Here is a 20,448-nt window from a genome sequence, read left to right on the forward strand (position 1 = left end):
CTCAGGCAATTCACAGAATTGTATACCATTGGCTAAGTAAATGCAAAATTACCATTTTTTAGACAAAAATGTAGCTTTGGCTTCTACTTTTTAATTTTCAAATAGAATAATAGTAGAAAATGAATGGTACAATTTGTTACACAATTCCTCCTGGGCACGCCAATACACCCCATATGTGGATAAAAAATACTTTTGAGGCACAGTGCAAACTTCAGGAGGGAAGAAGCTCCATATTTGAGTTCAAATTTTGCTGGAATGGTTTGAGGGTGCAATGTCACACTGGCAGAGCCCCTAAGGTGACAGAACAGTGGTACCCCTCCATAACCCCATTGTTCAAACTACACTCCCAAATGAATTAATCTAGGGGTGCAGGGAGCATGATGACACCACATGTACCTCACAGAATTTTATACCATAAAGAAGAATAATTAAATTTTTACCACTAAAATATTCTGTTAGTCCCAAATGTAGTATTTTTATAATGGCTAATAGGAAAAAATGGACTGTATAGTTTGTTGTGCAATCTTTCCTGAGTGCACCAATACCCTGCAAGTAATCATGAACTACTTTTCAGGAACAATTGTAAGTTCAGAAGGGAAGTAGCGCCATATTATAGTGCAGATGCTATGGTTTGCGGGTGCCAAGACCCACTGGTAGATCCCGTGAGGTGCCAAAATAGCAGAACCCCCCATAAGTGACTCCATTTTACAAACTAGACCTCTCAATTAATTAATCTAAGGGTGAAATGATCATATTGACACCACGGGTGTATCGCAGAATTTTATACCGTTGGGCAGTAAAGAAAAAGTAATTACATTTTTACCACAAAAAAAATTTCACATGGGGAAATGAGAAAAATGGCACCAAAATTTGTCCCACAATTTCTGCTGAAAGTACTAAAACCCCATATGTGTCTTAGCCATACTGCTTAGTCACATGGCAAGATTCTGGAGGGCCGGAGTGCTAATTGACTCTCGCAGAGCAAATTATGGAATAATTTGCGGACTCCATATACAGAGTCCTTAATGCCAGAAGAGCAGAATGCCCCCTGAAGTGACCCCATTTTGTAAATTACCCCCCTCTGGGAAATAATCCACTGGTGTAGTGATGATTTTGACTCCATTGGTGTTTTCTAGAAACGAGAACCAATGGATGTTGCTAAGTGAAAATTGCAAATCTACCAGTGTAGTGCCCGTACATAGCAATGCCCAGGACGTTGTAGTGTCTGTACTTTGTAGTGTCCGGCACATTAAGCCCAGCTTATATTTCTGGAGATATTCATCTGTAAATTAGGTGGGCTCTCATCACTACAGAAATGCCAAACATGTGGCCGTTATATATGGTTTAAGCATACTGGGGCTCAGAGGGGACCTTGGGTTTGGGAGCGCAAAATAGGTGGATTTTTGGGGGAACAAGGAGTCATGGTGCTTTTCCAGAGCCTTTGTGCTACCAGTAACATAGAAGCCCCCTATATTTCCATTGAAAAATTATGGACCTGAATGTGGACCTGCATTTTTTGTCGATTGAGTTGAGCTTTTATTGTGAGCATTTTACATAACGTTTGGGATCACAGTTATCCGGCTCTCTACGCTGAGCACTTACTTTGGGGCTTCCATCTAAATCTCTGAGTGGGGTGATTCAGATGAAACCCCAGAGGGATCCATTCACTATAATGAGGCAGCAGATTTACTCTCGTGTGGCCTCTGTTCAGTGGTGTCCATCTTTTCAAAGGTGCACAAAACTGTGTGTGCTTTTATGCACGCTTAAAAAGACGGACACCCCTGGATCAAAGGTCAGACAGTGTCCACAGTGCCTCCATCTGCCTCATCATAGGGAATCTTCCACCGGAGGTTCCGTCTGAATCACTGCTCTTGTATCCGCATGATCGACCATGTCGTGAACTTACGTCAAATGTTGTGAAGCGGTTAAAAAAAAAAAAAAATGAAATTAAAACAATCAAAATCAAATTTTACTATAGCTTTATTTATAATTGTAACAAACGAGAAAAAAATAGTTATTGTGCGGCTAACATCTGGTAGAATGAATATCAGATTAGAGCCATGATCAGTGAAAATGAAAATGTGACATCCTTCAGTCTATAACTCTGTGCTATATATATATATATGTAAATAAATGGTATTTGCATAGTAATATTATATATTACTATAAGAATACAATACTATTTATTTACCAGTTAGACATATTTGGGCCACATGCACATGGCAGGTGTACTACCTAAAAGCCATAAGTATGGCATCCAATAGAAATAGCCTCTGTATGTGTCACTTGTATTTGCAACATCTTAAAGGGAATCTGTCACTAAGTTTTGAGAGGAGCACTGAATGGCAGCAGTCTGTGTACTCTGCATAGGCAGAAAGCTGTAAATCACTGGTTTGGGTGGGCTTACACAGAACAGGAGGACTACATGGCCTAGTAGTCCTATAGTGATAATCTCCTGCTGATAAGACACTGATTTAATAAAATCAACAGCAAGCAGGCCAATAAGTGATGCATCTCTGTTCTTACATTATGCTACTCTCAGATTAAATAGGAAAATCCTGCTGACAGATTCCCTTTAACAGGGTTATTCAGTGAGTGCTCATGGTGGAATAGAAAAATTAAAGAAACCATACCCACTTGACCAATCGTCTGCAGATCCCGTTCTGATGCTTACCGGTCCCTTTGGGTCCCTACCTCCTGGTCCTGTCTCCACACACAGGAACTGCCCACTCATTCATTCACTGGCAGAGAACATTGGGACTCAGTAAGATTTGGAACAGGAGCAGCAGGTATTGGTGATGGACAGTATGGCTTCTTTTGGTTTATAAATTACTCAAAAAATGTATTCTCCGCTGAACAGGCCCAAGCACGAGATTGTGCTGAGCTGTAATACAGCGGTGTACCCAAGACCTAAGGGTGGTGTTCACATAGGCTTTACCAGAAAGCAGTCAGCTCATTAAATCCTAAATCCATCTAAAACCTCCTATATAATCCCCTTATAATATACGTGCAGATCTCCTGGGAGCTGAGGTCTATGCTGCTGTTTGCAGGTTCTACTAGAATAATTTAACAGTGGGTTTGCAAAGTAAGAGAAACCATTTTTGACTCCTTTCTATATCTCATCTGGTGGGATCATGTGAAATATTGGGAACAACGACACTCCAATCATTATTTTCATATTTAAAGAAGTTTCCATGATCAGAAAAGGGTCCGTCTTTTCAGATAGAGCGCCACGTTTATCCCCAGACTGTGTCCGGTATTGCAGCTCTTTATTCACTTGAATGGGGGATAAGCTGCAGTACTAGACAAAGCCCATGGAGAAAAAGAAGACTCTATTTACCCTTAAAATTATATTTTTTATAAAGGTTGGTTCTGCTCACAAAACTGCTGTCTTGGCTGTAGATATATAATTAGTACTAATAAAATGGCGGGCGGATCATGCAATCCAATGGACGGCTTCCACCTCCTATGGCCCAGAGACCCATTGGGCCACTTACTTGTCAAAAGCATAGTTCTGACTGTAATAAAAATTAAATATATCAGCTCTGAACTCTGTATGGATATACACATATATATATTTATATATACTTATAATAAAAATCACAAATTGTAAAGTCAAGAGTGAAAATAAGATTCTGGCGTAGACTATGCATTCCTGCAGCTTGTGTCAAGGACATCTGATTGTAGAAATCATCCGAAGGCACGGACAGTCTTGTCTCCTCCAGACGATGAAATTCACACGACGCATAAGGCACTAAATTGCTGGGAGCGGAGTGTGTGCGCCACATTATTCTCACAGTGTGCAGCGCACCAGAGGATTTATTATGGCAAACCGCGGCTCTTCCAGCATTGGCAGCTACTTAACCTATCAGTCGATCTGTGCTTCCTTCAAGTTGGGTTAGTGCATGGACCACGTAGGTTCTCAATTCATTCTCTCCAGGCCCTTTGGTTTTAGGATAAAAGACCAAGGCGAGATATCTTGGCTGACAAGAAGGAGTGAATGATGAAGACGATGGTTTTGGGGCAAGAGTGAAGATCCAGTTGCTAGAAGAATCAAAAATATAAAATAATAATATGAATCCTTTGCCCATCAGAGTCAACATTCAATGAAACATACAGCCAATTTTTCTCGACTTCAAACCACGCTGATTACAGAAACTTTCTTATAGGACCACATACACACTGGATTCAAGATGGCTGACCCAACATTTAATGTGTGCGGCAGCATGATCTTATAGGACCACATACACACTGGATTCAAGATGGCTGACCCAACATTTAATGTGTGAGGGCCTTTAAATTCTCACCCGTCAGAGAATGAACACTTTGGTGCTACTAATTGGAATTTGGTAACCAACTGTATGAAACCATTTTAACCAATACATGATGATATTATACAACCCCAGCTTAATTAATTTACGACCCGTGTTAAAATAAAAACGGTGTATACTTACGTTCCAGGGAGAGTGATATTGCTGTCAATGGCCACTCTGTGGCTGTAGCTCTTCAATATTTAGTCCAGTGAAACTATACTTGGGCACTGTATGGTACAACTTTTACCCACTGTATGGTACCCACTTTTACTTGCACCGGCACTGGAGAAAACCTCACAGTGGGCAGACCTGTACCCTAAGGTCTGACAACCTCTTTAAGTGGACTCTGTATGGGCAGTATTAATAGCACACTTTATGGCAGTATTTTTGACCATTGGCAGTATAATCTGTTTTATGCATGCAGGACTTACTGAAAAATTATGCTACTTTTCTACTAGTTTTGCTGCTTCATAACCTTATCACTTAAGTTTTCAATGATAAAAGTAAAGCATTCCTTAGGCTGCTTTCACACTAGCGTTCGGCAGGGCTGCGGAGGAAAGCCTTCTTCCTCCGTGAAGCCCCACCCACTGCTGCGCCTCTTCCTTCAGCTCCGCATACGTCTGCATGCGTCCTGCGTACCCTATCTTTAACATTGGGTACGCAGGCCATGCGGATACCTACGCATGCGTCATTTTGAAGCTGCACTGACCTGCGTCAACATGTTGGATTTTGTTGCGGTCGGCGCAGCTTCAAAACGATGCATGCGAAGACATTCGCATGGCCTGCTGTTATGGTTCTCAATGGCAAGAGAACATAGCCCAGCAAACATACGAACTAGCTCTTGGAAGGATGGAAACTAAACTGACCATGAACTAAACCTGCCGCACAACTAACAGTAGCCGGGTAGCGTAGCCTGCGTTTTATCCCTAGACGCCCAGCGCCGGCCGGAGGACTAACTAATCCTGGCAGAGGAAAATATAGTCCTGGCTCACCTCTAGAGAAATTTCCCCGAAAGGCAGACAGAGGCCCCCACAAATATTGGCGGTGATTTTAGATGAAATGACAAACGTAGTATGAAAATAGGTTTAGCAAAATTGAGGTCCGCTTACTAGATAGCAGGAAGACAGAAAGGGCACTTTCATGGTCAGCTGAAAACCCTATCAAAATACCATCCTGAAATTACTTTAAGACTCTAGTATTAACTCATAACATCAGAGTGGCAATTTCAGATCACAAGAGCTTTCCAGACACAGAAACGAAACTACAGCTGTGAACTGGAACAAAATGCAAAAACAAACAAGGACTAAGTCCAACTTAGCTGGGAGTTGTCTAGCAGCAGGAACATGCACACAAAGGCTTCTGATTACAATGTTGACCGGCATGGAAGTGACAGAGTAGCAAGGCTAAATAGCGACTCCCACATATGATGGAAACAGGTGAACAGAGAGGATGATGCACACCAGTTCAATTCCACCAGTGGCCACCGGGGGAGCCCAAAATCCAATTTCACAACAGTACCCCCCCCTCAAGGAGGGGGCACCGAACCCTCACCAGAACCACCAGGGCGATCAGGATGAGCCCTATGAAAAGCACGAACCAAATCGGAGGCATGAACATCAGAGGCAGTCACCCAAGAATTATCCTCCTGACCGTATCCCTTCCATTTGACCAGATACTGGAGTTTCCGTCTGGAAACACGGGAGTCCAAGATTTTTTCCACAACGTACTCCAACTCGCCCTCAACCAACACCGGAGCAGGAGGCTCAACGGAAGGCACAACCGGTACCTCATACCTGCGCAATAATGACCGATGAAAAACATTATGAATAGAAAAAGATGCAGGGAGGTCCAAACGGAAGGACACAGGGTTAAGAATCTCCAATATCTTGTACGGGCCGATGAACCGAGGCTTAAACTTGGGGGAAGAAACCCTCATAGGGACAAAACGAGAAGACAACCACACCAAGTCCCCAACACAAAGCCGAGGACCAACCCGACGCCGGCGGTTGGCAAAAAGCTGAGTCTTCTCCTGGGACAACTTCAAATTGTCCACTACCTGCCCCCAAATCTGATGCAACCTCTCCACCACAGCATCCACTCCAGGACAATCCGAAGATTCCACCTGACCAGAAGAAAATCGAGGATGAAACCCCGAATTACAGAAAAAGGGAGACACCAAGGTGGCAGAACTGGCCCGATTATTGAGGGCAAACTCCGCTAAAGGCAAAAAAGCAACCCAATCATCCTGATCTGCAGACACAAAACACCTCAAATATGTCTCCAAGGTCTGATTCGTCCGCTCGGTCTGGCCATTAGTCTGAGGATGGAAAGCAGACGAGAAAGACAAATCTATGCCCATCCTAGCACAGAATGCTCGCCAAAATCTAGACACGAATTGGGTACCTCTGTCAGAAACGATATTCTCCGGAATACCATGCAAACGGACCACATTTTGAAAAAACAGAGGAACCAACTCGGAAGAAGAAGGCAACTTAGGCAGGGGAACCAAATGGACCATCTTAGAGAAACGATCACACACCACCCAGATGACAGACATCTTCTGAGAAACAGGAAGATCCGAAATAAAATCCATCGAGATGTGCGTCCAGGGCCTCTTCGGGATAGGCAAGGGCAACAACAATCCACTAGCCCGAGAACAACAAGGCTTGGCCCGAGCAACATCAGGCTGACGCAACACAGGGGCGGAAGAAAAGCGGCGCTTAAGCTCCCGAAAGGCCTCCACAGCAGCAGGGGACCAATCAGCAACATCAGCACCCTTCTTAGTCAAATCAGTCAATGGTTTAACAACATCAGAAAAACCAGCAATAAATCGACGATAAAAGTTAGCAAAGCCCAAAAATTTCTGAAGACTCTTAAGAGAAGAGGGTTGCGTCCAATCACAAATAGCCTGAACCTTGACAGGATCCATCTCGATGGAAGAGGGGGAAAAAATATATCCCAAAAAGGAAATCTTTTGAACCCCAAAAACGCACTTAGAACCCTTCACACACAAGGAATTAGACCGCAAAACCTGAAAAACCCTCCTGACCTGCTGGACATGAGAGTCCCAGTCATCCGAAAAAATCAAAATATCATCCAGATACACAATCATAAATTTATCCAAATAATCACGGAAAATGTCATGCATAAAGGACTGAAAGACTGAAGGGGCATTTGAAAGACCAAAAGGCATCACCAAATACTCAAAGTGGCCCTCGGGCGTATTAAATGCGGTTTTCCACTCATCCCCCTGCTTAATTCGCACCAAATTATACGCCCCACGAAGATCTATCTTAGAGAACCACTTGGCCCCCTTTATGCGAGCAAACAAATCAGTCAGCAGTGGCAACGGATATTGATATTTAACCGTGATTTTATTCAAAAGCCGATAATCAATGCACGGCCTCAAAGAGCCATCTTTCTTAGCCACAAAGAAAAAACCGGCTCCTAAGGGAGATGACGAAGGACGAATATGTCCCTTTTCCAAGGACTCCTTTATATATTCTCGCATAGCAGCATGTTCAGGCACAGACAGATTAAATAAACGACCCTTAGGGTATTTACTACCCGGAATCAAATCTATGGCACAATCGCACTCCCGGTGCGGAGGTAATGAACCAAGCTTAGGTTCTTCAAAAACGTCACGATATTCAGTCAAGAATTCAGGAATCTCAGAGGGAATAGATGATGAAATGGAAACCACAGGTACGTCCCCATGCGTCCCCTTACATCCCCAGCTTAACACAGACATAGCTTTCCAGTCAAGGACTGGGTTATGAGATTGCAGCCATGGCAATCCAAGCACCAACACATCATGTAGGTTATACAGCACAAGAAAGCGAATAATCTCCTGGTGATCCGGATTAATCCGCATAGTTACTTGTGTCCAGTATTGTGGTTTATTGCTAGCCAATGGGGTGGAGTCAATCCCCTTCAGGGGTATAGGAGTTTCAAGAGGCTCCAAATCATACCCACAGCGTTTGGCAAAGGACCAATCCATAAGACTCAAAGCGGCGCCAGAGTCGACATAGGCATCCGCGGTAATAGATGATAAAGAACAAATCAGGGTCACAGATAGAATAAACTTAGACTGTAAAGTGCCAATTGAAACAGACTTATCAAGCTTCTTAGTACGCTTAGAGCATGCTGATATAACATGAGTTGAATCACCGCAATAGAAGCACAACCCATTTTTTCGTCTAAAATTCTGCCGTTCACTTCTGGACAGAATTCTATCACATTGCATATTCTCTGGCGTCTTCTCAGTAGACACCGCCAAATGGTGCACAGGTTTGCGCTCCCACAGACGCCTATCGATCTGGATAGCCATTGTCATGGACTCATTCAGACCCACAGGCACAGGGAACCCCACCATAACATCCTTAATGGCATCAGAGAGACCCTCTCTGAAATTCGCCGCCAGGGCGCACTCATTCCACTGAGTAAGCACAGCCCATTTACGGAATTTCTGGCAGTATATTTCAGCTTCGTCTTGCCCCTGAGATAGGGACATCAAGGCCTTTTCCGCCTGAAGTTCTAACTGAGGTTCCTCATAAAGCAACCCCAAGGCCAGAAAAAACGCATCCACATTGAGCAACGCAGGATCCCCTGGAGCCAATGCAAAAGCCCAATCCTGAGGGTCGCCCCGGAGCAGAGAAATCACAATCCTGACCTGCTGAGCAGGATCTCCAGCAGAGCGAGATTTCAGGGACAAAAACAACTTGCAATTATTTTTGAAATTTTGAAAGCAAGATCTATTCCCCGAGAAAAATTCAGGCAAAGGAATTCTAGGTTCAGATATAGGAACATGAACAACAAAATCTTGTAAGTTTTGAACTTTCGTGGTGAGATTATTCAAACCTGCAGCTAAACTCTGAATATCCATTTTAAACAGGTGAACACAGAGCCATTCCAGGATTAGAAGGAGAGAGAGAGAGAAAGGCTGCAATATAGGCAGACTTGCAAGAGATTCAATTACAAGCACACTCAGAACTGAGAAAAAAAAAAAAAAATCTTCAGCAGACTTCTCTTTTCTCTCCTTTCTCTGTCAATTAATTTAACCCTTTTAGGCCGGTCAAACTGTTATGGTTCTCAATGGCAAGAGAACATAGCCCAGCAAACATACGAACTAGCTCTTGGAAGGATGGAAACTAAACTGACCATGAACTAAACCTGCCGCACAACTAACAGTAGCCGGGTAGCGTAGCCTGCGTTTTATCCCTAGACGCCCAGCGCCGGCCGGAGGACTAACTAATCCTGGCAGAGGAAAATATAGTCCTGGCTCACCTCTAGAGAAATTTCCCCGAAAGGCAGACAGAGGCCCCCACAAATATTGGCGGTGATTTTAGATGAAATGACAAACGTAGTATGAAAATAGGTTTAGCAAAATTGAGGTCCGCTTACTAGATAGCAGGAAGACAGAAAGGGCACTTTCATGGTCAGCTGAAAACCCTATCAAAATACCATCCTGAAATTACTTTAAGACTCTAGTATTAACTCATAACATCAGAGTGGCAATTTCAGATCACAAGAGCTTTCCAGACACAGAAACGAAACTACAGCTGTGAACTGGAACAAAATGCAAAAACAAACAAGGACTAAGTCCAACTTAGCTGGGAGTTGTCTAGCAGCAGGAACATGCACACAAAGGCTTCTGATTACAATGTTGACCGGCATGGAAGTGACAGAGTAGCAAGGCTAAATAGCGACTCCCACATATGATGGAAACAGGTGAACAGAGAGGATGATGCACACCAGTTCAATTCCACCAGTGGCCACCGGGGGAGCCCAAAATCCAATTTCACAACAGTACCCCCCCCTCAAGGAGGGGGCACCGAACCCTCACCAGAACCACCAGGGCGATCAGGATGAGCCCTATGAAAAGCACGAACCAAATCGGAGGCATGAACATCAGAGGCAGTCACCCAAGAATTATCCTCCTGACCGTATCCCTTCCATTTGACCAGATACTGGAGTTTCCGTCTGGAAACACGGGAGTCCAAGATTTTTTCCACAACGTACTCCAACTCGCCCTCAACCAACACCGGAGCAGGAGGCTCAACGGAAGGCACAACCGGTACCTCATACCTGCGCAATAATGACCGATGAAAAACATTATGAATAGAAAAAGATGCAGGGAGGTCCAAACGGAAGGACACAGGGTTAAGAATCTCCAATATCTTGTACGGGCCGATGAACCGAGGCTTAAACTTGGGGGAAGAAACCCTCATAGGGACAAAACGAGAAGACAACCACACCAAGTCCCCAACACAAAGCCGAGGACCAACCCGACGCCGGCGGTTGGCAAAAAGCTGAGTCTTCTCCTGGGACAACTTCAAATTGTCCACTACCTGCCCCCAAATCTGATGCAACCTCTCCACCACAGCATCCACTCCAGGACAATCCGAAGATTCCACCTGACCAGAAGAAAATCGAGGATGAAACCCCGAATTACAGAAAAAGGGAGACACCAAGGTGGCAGAACTGGCCCGATTATTGAGGGCAAACTCCGCTAAAGGCAAAAAAGCAACCCAATCATCCTGATCTGCAGACACAAAACACCTCAAATATGTCTCCAAGGTCTGATTCGTCCGCTCGGTCTGGCCATTAGTCTGAGGATGGAAAGCAGACGAGAAAGACAAATCTATGCCCATCCTAGCACAGAATGCTCGCCAAAATCTAGACACGAATTGGGTACCTCTGTCAGAAACGATATTCTCCGGAATACCATGCAAACGGACCACATTTTGAAAAAACAGAGGAACCAACTCGGAAGAAGAAGGCAACTTAGGCAGGGGAACCAAATGGACCATCTTAGAGAAACGATCACACACCACCCAGATGACAGACATCTTCTGAGAAACAGGAAGATCCGAAATAAAATCCATCGAGATGTGCGTCCAGGGCCTCTTCGGGATAGGCAAGGGCAACAACAATCCACTAGCCCGAGAACAACAAGGCTTGGCCCGAGCAACATCAGGCTGACGCAACACAGGGGCGGAAGAAAAGCGGCGCTTAAGCTCCCGAAAGGCCTCCACAGCAGCAGGGGACCAATCAGCAACATCAGCACCCTTCTTAGTCAAATCAGTCAATGGTTTAACAACATCAGAAAAACCAGCAATAAATCGACGATAAAAGTTAGCAAAGCCCCAAAATTTCTGAAGACTCTTAAGAGAAGAGGGTTGCGTCCAATCACAAATAGCCTGAACCTTGACAGGATCCATCTCGATGGAAGAGGGGGAAAAAATATATCCCAAAAAGGAAATCTTTTGAACCCCAAAAACGCACTTAGAACCCTTCACACACAAGGAATTAGACCGCAAAACCTGAAAAACCCTCCTGACCTGCTGGACATGAGAGTCCCAGTCATCCGAAAAAATCAAAATATCATCCAGATACACAATCATAAATTTATCCAAATAATCACGGAAAATGTCATGCATAAAGGACTGAAAGACTGAAGGGGCATTTGAAAGACCAAAAGGCATCACCAAATACTCAAAGTGGCCCTCGGGCGTATTAAATGCGGTTTTCCACTCATCCCCCTGCTTAATTCGCACCAAATTATACGCCCCACGAAGATCTATCTTAGAGAACCACTTGGCCCCCTTTATGCGAGCAAACAAATCAGTCAGCAGTGGCAACGGATATTGATATTTAACCGTGATTTTATTCAAAAGCCGATAATCAATGCACGGCCTCAAAGAGCCATCTTTCTTAGCCACAAAGAAAAAACCGGCTCCTAAGGGAGATGACGAAGGACGAATATGTCCCTTTTCCAAGGACTCCTTTATATATTCTCGCATAGCAGCATGTTCAGGCACAGACAGATTAAATAAACGACCCTTAGGGTATTTACTACCCGGAATCAAATCTATGGCACAATCGCACTCCCGGTGCGGAGGTAATGAACCAAGCTTAGGTTCTTCAAAAACGTCACGATATTCAGTCAAGAATTCAGGAATCTCAGAGGGAATAGATGATGAAATGGAAACCACAGGTACGTCCCCATGCGTCCCCTTACATCCCCAGCTTAACACAGACATAGCTTTCCAGTCAAGGACTGGGTTATGAGATTGCAGCCATGGCAATCCAAGCACCAACACATCATGTAGGTTATACAGCACAAGAAAGCGAATAATCTCCTGGTGATCCGGATTAATCCGCATAGTTACTTGTGTCCAGTATTGTGGTTTATTGCTAGCCAATGGGGTGGAGTCAATCCCCTTCAGGGGTATAGGAGTTTCAAGAGGCTCCAAATCATACCCACAGCGTTTGGCAAAGGACCAATCCATAAGACTCAAAGCGGCGCCAGAGTCGACATAGGCATCCGCGGTAATAGATGATAAAGAACAAATCAGGGTCACAGATAGAATAAACTTAGACTGTAAAGTGCCAATTGAAACAGACTTATCAAGCTTCTTAGTACGCTTAGAGCATGCTGATATAACATGAGTTGAATCACCGCAATAGAAGCACAACCCATTTTTTCGTCTAAAATTCTGCCGTTCACTTCTGGACAGAATTCTATCACATTGCATATTCTCTGGCGTCTTCTCAGTAGACACCGCCAAATGGTGCACAGGTTTGCGCTCCCGCAGACGCCTATCGATCTGGATAGCCATTGTCATGGACTCATTCAGACCCACAGGCACAGGGAACCCCACCATAACATCCTTAATGGCATCAGAGAGACCCTCTCTGAAATTCGCCGCCAGGGCGCACTCATTCCACTGAGTAAGCACAGCCCATTTACGGAATTTCTGGCAGTATATTTCAGCTTCGTCTTGCCCCTGAGATAGGGACATCAAGGCCTTTTCCGCCTGAAGTTCTAACTGAGGTTCCTCATAAAGCAACCCCAAGGCCAGAAAAAACGCATCCACATTGAGCAACGCAGGATCCCCTGGAGCCAATGCAAAAGCCCAATCCTGAGGGTCGCCCCGGAGCAGAGAAATCACAATCCTGACCTGCTGAGCAGGATCTCCAGCAGAGCGAGATTTCAGGGACAAAAACAACTTGCAATTATTTTTGAAATTTTGAAAGCAAGATCTATTCCCCGAGAAAAATTCAGGCAAAGGAATTCTAGGTTCAGATATAGGAACATGAACAACAAAATCTTGTAAGTTTTGAACTTTCGTGGTGAGATTATTCAAACCTGCAGCTAAACTCTGAATATCCATTTTAAACAGGTGAACACAGAGCCATTCCAGGATTAGAAGGAGAGAGAGAGAGAAAGGCTGCAATATAGGCAGACTTGCAAGAGATTCAATTACAAGCACACTCAGAACTGAGAAAAAAAAAAAAAAATCTTCAGCAGACTTCTCTTTTCTCTCCTTTCTCTGTCAATTAATTTAACCCTTTTAGGCCGGTCAAACTGTTATGGTTCTCAATGGCAAGAGAACATAGCCCAGCAAACATACGAACTAGCTCTTGGAAGGATGGAAACTAAACTGACCATGAACTAAACCTGCCGCACAACTAACAGTAGCCGGGTAGCGTAGCCTGCGTTTTATCCCTAGACGCCCAGCGCCGGCCGGAGGACTAACTAATCCTGGCAGAGGAAAATATAGTCCTGGCTCACCTCTAGAGAAATTTCCCCGAAAGGCAGACAGAGGCCCCCACAAATATTGGCGGTGATTTTAGATGAAATGACAAACGTAGTATGAAAATAGGTTTAGCAAAATTGAGGTCCGCTTACTAGATAGCAGGAAGACAGAAAGGGCACTTTCATGGTCAGCTGAAAACCCTATCAAAATACCATCCTGAAATTACTTTAAGACTCTAGTATTAACTCATAACATCAGAGTGGCAATTTCAGATCACAAGAGCTTTCCAGACACAGAAACGAAACTACAGCTGTGAACTGGAACAAAATGCAAAAACAAACAAGGACTAAGTCCAACTTAGCTGGGAGTTGTCTAGCAGCAGGAACATGCACACAAAGGCTTCTGATTACAATGTTGACCGGCATGGAAGTGACAGAGGAGCAAGGCTAAATAGCGACTCCCACATATGATGGAAACAGGTGAACAGAGAGGATGATGCACACCAGTTCAATTCCACCAGTGGCCACCGGGGGAGCCCAAAATCCAATTTCACAACAGCCTGCGTACCCAATGTTAAAGATAGGGTACGCAGGACGCATGCAGACGTATGTGGAGGTGAAGGAAGAGGCGCGGCAGTGGGCGGGGCTTCACGGAGGAAGAAGGCTTTCGTCCGCCGCCCTGCCGAACGCTGGCGTGAAGCTAGCCTTAAAAAAACTACATATTTTGTACTCTGAAACCCTACTCAAATAGCAATTGTGAATCTGGGTTTAAGAATGGTTGGAACAATGCCATAAAGATGTAGGCAAGGTTGCAGTGGTGTCTTAGAAAATTCATTGCATTCTTTACGTACAATTTCTCCTTCCGGTTTGCCAAAGTCCAGATACAACATTCTGGCTCCATCATCAGAGGACATCCGAAGTCTATCAAAAGGTTTCTGGAGATGGATGACTCTGTTTAGTCCAGGTTCTTCGGTAAACAGAGTGAATCCTTGGTCAATGTGTATGGAAAGTGCGCACTCTTTTCCTCCCCATGTACATGCTGGTGAAAGACAAAGGCACATAAATAAGCATGATGATATCTAAGTTTTGGCCCGATATTAACATAAGCAAATGGTAAAGTTACTCCAATGCCTGCAAGTAGCTGAAGAGTATACATGTACTAGAGTTAGATCTTTCTTTTCCACCCGGCCTTGTGATATTCATTCCCTGCTTACCCACAACACCTCCTTGGATACTTCCACTAAGGCCGGTGTTTCTCACATTGCACTTGCAAGTGTGACACTGGCTTAATACCCACCCACAAACCTGGGCAGAGGGTGCAGGAGTCCCAGGTTAAACATATCACACCTACCTGTGGTCACCTCTTGTATGAGCTCAGCAGCATTGTGGCACCCATCCACTAAAGCCCGTGTCCACTCTGCCAGGTCTCGCTGAGTCTCCACACTAAACAAATGTGTCTCCACCCCTTTCTGGGTGCCAGAACGGAGGGCAAATGTCAGCTCTGTGTTGTACAATGAGGTGCTTTTTGGAGGCCCCGAATGTACGAGTCTATGAAATTAGGGGAGAAAAGCAATATATTAGGTCACTACAAACCAGTCAGTGGTCAACTAAGCTTGGCACACCAGGTGTTTCCAGTTGTTTCTCATGCAATAGGTGATGCCAAACCCAGAAATAATGGAGATAACTGCTGAAATATGCTCCAGCCAAACAGGCACATACTGCTAAATTTGCAAAATGAATAATATGGCTCAGATACTTTCCTACCCATTAATTCGTGTCCAACTGATGGATGCTCTGTAGGCCAGTTCACCGTTTTTTATGCCTTCTTTCAATTTCTTGATTTCATTTCTATGGTACCCAGACAACAGGTCTTTCGTCTCCCTTGTTTCCGTTTTCACAGACGATTCCAACTAGAATTTCCCATTCTAGTGAATTTGCCATTATCACATGACCAAAATAGGTTAGTTTCTATCTGGTGGTCTAACATTGCAGGAACAATTCTGGATTTATATGATCAAGAACATCTTTGTTGATGATCCTAGCAGTTCATGAGATTCATAGAAGTTTTTTCCAGTACCACAGCTCAGAGGCATCAATTTTTCTTGTGTCTGCTTTTGTGAGTATCCACATCTCACAGCCACATGTCACAACTGGGAACACAATGCAGGGTTTAGTCTTTGTCTGACAGTGACTGAGATGTCCTTGCACCTTGATACTTGGTCTATGTTCACCATGGATGCACACCCAGTGCTTATCGATACAACTATGGTTAATGAGGTACTCAAGAAAAAGAAAGCTTTTGACCACTTTTATTTCTTCATTGGTGATCTTTATATGGACTTCTTGGTTTGTGGTAGTCATGATCCTGGTCATCTTGACGTTCAGGTAAAGTCCTATCTTCTCGATTTCTTCTCTCAACTTCAGAATCAGCTTCTTCAAATCGTTCTCACTATCTGCCAACAGGACTGTATCATCTGCATATCTCAGATTACTGATGGTTCTTCTGCCTATCTTCACCCTGACACTCGAATCATCCAAGTCCATTTTCCTCATGATTACTTCTGCACAGAGGTTGAAAATCTGTCATTGCTTTTTTGATCTTAAACCATCCTGATTTACAGAGTGCTCGCTGTATGTATGTGGTTAGTTAGGGGGTATTGATGAGGTTATGTCCCAGGTTTGATGTGTGTCAGGATTCAAGGCTAAGCCCTCAGAACAGGCTATTGTGGACAAAGTCACCAAAATATGGCTGCTGGCTGTGATAGAAACGAGTTTGCAGATTGCAAAGCTAAGTAGCCACAGACCATTCAGAGTGTTCATTCTGAGCCCTGCCCATCAAAAGTGGGCATCTGAACATGTAAAGTGGGCACTTTCTTCAGGTGGACAGACGGGAGTGCGTGTGGCCTAAATGGGAAGAAATGGCACCAGATATACTTTGGGAGCAATATAAGCCAGCGGATGTAGCGAAATGATCTGGGCAATACTTTTCTGGAAAACGTTGGGTCCTAGCAGTCATTTTAATGTCACTTTGACACATGCCTTCTTTAGGATCTACACGTGAAACCCACCCTTGCTCCCCTTCTATATTCACCTGCACAGATGAACCCATAAGGCATGGGATAACACAAAGTATCTAGCAATTTTCTGATAGCAGGCTGGAGTAGGCAGAGTTGGCAGCCTCCTGTGGCATTATTGGGGAGGAGACACAACTTCTGGATTGCATAAAAGATTTTGATTACAGTTTATGCATATAGACTCTGGGGCTATTATGCAAACACTATTACTAACTTTGTTTTTGCTACATCTTATTTAACCTCTGGAAATTGAATGCACCCAACTGATCCAATATCACTGGCACATAAAGGAAAAGTCAGCCACACATGCCTGGGGCAAAGACTGGCAGCCAAAGGTCTCACTAATAGTCAATTTTAGGTGTGCTTAGTTTTCATGTTCTGCAGCTATTCCTTATTACAAATTATATTTGTTGGTATTATTATAAACTGCCCAAATACTGAAACAACGCAGAACATTATGTTATTAGCAACTCGGGAAAAGTGTCGTTTAAAAGCAACATAAACGAAAACCGATAACTTGCTATACACGTAACCCGCCACTAGGTGGCAGTAGATTCGTATAAATGAAATTTATTGATGACATTTTATGTGAGGAAAATAAGAAATTCTAGAGGTTTATACTTTTACTAAACCTTCCTGCATGAGATGAGCAAATCTTGAAAAATTCTCTAAAGCATGAATCACCGATCCTTACAAATCCCAGCAAAAGAGACGAAGACACAACTTTTTTTTCTTAGAATTCCTTGTGTGGGAAGAATTCATGTTTTTCAACCAAAGATAGTAGTTATGTACTATTATTTATTTTATGGCGCAGATAATGCAAATTAATATTCACATAACATATTAGGAAATTACAATTCACTTATTGTTTTGTTATTAATAGGAATGGAACCAAAATAATCTGTAGATTCCAGACTACAGGCTGCCATATAAAAGCCTATACTCTGCTGGCCTTCTGCAGAAAAGCTTTATGTAACTGGAAATATCCAGTAGCCCTGTAGATTACTTTGAATTAGAACACGCTATTAAATCTAAAATGGCCTGACGTAGTTCTCCAAGATTATCACATCGATATTAATGTTTGAAAAGTGGGGGTCAGGGGGTCTCGCTCCATTGAGGGGGCCACAACCAATGCACGTGCACTGAGCTGTAGTATTACAGCAGCTGGAGAGTGACTGGTTGCTAACCGCTGATGTACTCTATTAATACCACGTAGCAGAGGTGTAACTTGAATTTCCTGGGCACCGCTGCAAATATAAGGTTTAAGAGGACCTTTCAACACATTTTTCATCTTGAATTGGACACATGATGGGTGCAGAGTGGAATAAAACGTTTTTTTTTTTTTTTTTTAATTCGCCTCTATGTTGCAGACATATTAGCAATCAAAGTATTTGGCACCGTGTACTTCCTCCCCTGTATGATGCTGACGAATCATCAGCAGGCAGCAATGAACACGCCCCCACAATGGCTTAGAGCAGGTTTTTCAGTGTGAAAGAAGTCATTATGTCTGCTGTTTTTAAGAAACTTGTACTCGCTCTACAGTGAGATCTCACACAAGAGTAAACTGCCTGTTCTGGACTACTCCTGTGTGAGATGTAATGATACCCGACTCTAATCTCACTGCAGAGTGATTACAAGTTAAGAACAACAGCAATGAGTGTGATTACTGTCACATCTCCAGAGGTGACCATGCTATGAGAGGAGGAAAGGTTTGTAATGTGGCACAGGTAAACTCAGCTGCACTGCTCCTGCCCCCGATGCTGATTCAAACATAAGATTAGGCTGGGGGGGGGGGTCTGTTGAAGACCTCCGTGACTGTTATTATGGCTCTCTCTTGAAACCCAGTCTGTGGCTGAAACCACGCCACCGGCACTGACTGATAACACTTGGCATTAGAACCAGCTGTCAGGGCTGGGGTGCGGTTACAGTGGCCACTCTCTATACACAGAGCGGTGACTGAACCTATGCCTGTGCCACCTCTGTGACTGAAACCCGAACGATCCTGGGGGAAAGTTAATTTTCTCCCGGCAGAGCGGCTCAAAGTGCAAGCACTGGATAGGTTCAGAATGCTAAAAACCTGCAAATGGACCACATATCTACAGGTTAACAGTGTTTTTTCACGTGACAGGTCCCCTTTAAGTAAGGAAAAATAATTTGTTCCCAAAGGTGGACAACTGAAGACCTTCTCAGTGGCATTTTTCAGTTACCTGGTGGCAATCAGTGGATGGCAGAATACAGGTTTACCGAAGCCATCTCTGGTGTGGGGGAGGCTGTTATATAGTAAAAGATCTTTTTCTGTGAGAATTGCCAAGAGTTTCTGTTTTTCATCTTGTGGCAGCTACAAAAAAAACAAAAAAAACATCAATAGCCAAGAGGAGAGAGCATCCAACAGCAGCACGTTTTGATCAGCAAAGCTCAGACAATAAGCCATACCTGTTCTGTCAGCCAGCCCATGGATTTAATATCCTTGCCCACAACCTGTTTGACGTCTTCTCGGACTCGTGGCATCAGAGCATTGACATTGGCATGTATGGCGCTGAACCAGGACTGGGCTGTACCCTCATCCTTTGCTCGTAGGAAAAGAACATCTCTTCCATCTGCTGAACAAATCTCCAAGTACCTGCATAAAAATACAGACAAACCTAATCAAATAAAAAGATATTGTATATATATGGTTCCATCCTGGAACTTGAAGTGACCACTCTCCTGACTGCAGTCACTAGTAGGAGGGCAGCACTAACCAGTCTATACTGCCTGTAATGCCTCCCAAAGCAATGTGACAATGCATGATCATAACTGAGGTGGCATTACATGACAGACATAGAATTTGTACACTTATGGGGCACAGTGCAGGGGTTGATACTGGCACTATGGCTGATCATAAGGAGATATTGTGGATGTAGTATTTATAGGCTTTATTATGACGGCACTGACTGTAAGGCCACGTTCACACTAGCAGTATTTGGTCAGTACCTTACCTCAGTATTTGTAAGACAAAACCAGGAGTGGAACAATCAGGAAAAGTATAATAGAAACACGTCACCACTTCTGGATTTATCACCCACTCCTGGTTTTGGGTTACAACTACTGAGGTAAAATACTGACCAAATACTGAACATGTGAACAAGGCCTAACTGGCAAGTACACAGGTCCCTATTCTGTAAATGAACTGGAAATGCATTTCATTTCTTTGGAAACAGTCTTGAGTTCATCTTGAGGAAGGCAAAAGAGGATCAGCTTAAAACAACCTTCCAATCTAAAAGGCCTCCATGATGTGGCCGCCACAGTCTATTTCTCTATGGAGGGTGACTGACATGCCCACTGTCCTCTGATGGGCCGATGCCAGTGACACAGAAGGAATGGATACAGCGCTAATATCATAGGTGGTGGTGCGTCAGAGGATGGGGAGGGGACATTTTGTACCACTGAAAAACATGGACTGGAATGGAGGGACCATGAAATTTAATTCAAAAGGGGGCATCAAGTATGTTGACTAGGTATGATCATTGGACTGTTG

The 20,448-nt window shown here is 43.8% G+C and overlaps 1 protein-coding gene across 1 annotated transcript in view; it reads right to left on the minus strand.

The window, feature by feature from the left end:
* Positions 1 to 1,962: 1,962 nt before the first annotated feature.
* SNTA1 (syntrophin alpha 1) overlaps positions 1,963 to 20,448 on the minus strand; it is a 78,961-nt gene continuing 60,475 nt past the window's right edge. The window contains exons 4-8 of the mRNA XM_077251950.1: positions 19,365 to 19,551; positions 19,139 to 19,269; positions 15,209 to 15,405; positions 14,709 to 14,896; positions 1,963 to 4,044 (exon numbers count right to left, since the gene is read on the minus strand). Coding sequence (XP_077108065.1) covers positions 3,952 to 4,044; positions 14,709 to 14,896; positions 15,209 to 15,405; positions 19,139 to 19,269; positions 19,365 to 19,551 — 796 coding nt within the window. The 3' untranslated portion in view covers positions 1,963 to 3,951. The remainder of the gene's footprint in view (positions 4,045 to 14,708; positions 14,897 to 15,208; positions 15,406 to 19,138; positions 19,270 to 19,364; positions 19,552 to 20,448) is intronic.

This window comes from Ranitomeya variabilis, chromosome 4 (assembly GCF_051348905.1).
Source record: "Ranitomeya variabilis isolate aRanVar5 chromosome 4, aRanVar5.hap1, whole genome shotgun sequence".
Taxonomy (NCBI): Eukaryota; Metazoa; Chordata; class Amphibia; order Anura; family Dendrobatidae; genus Ranitomeya; species Ranitomeya variabilis.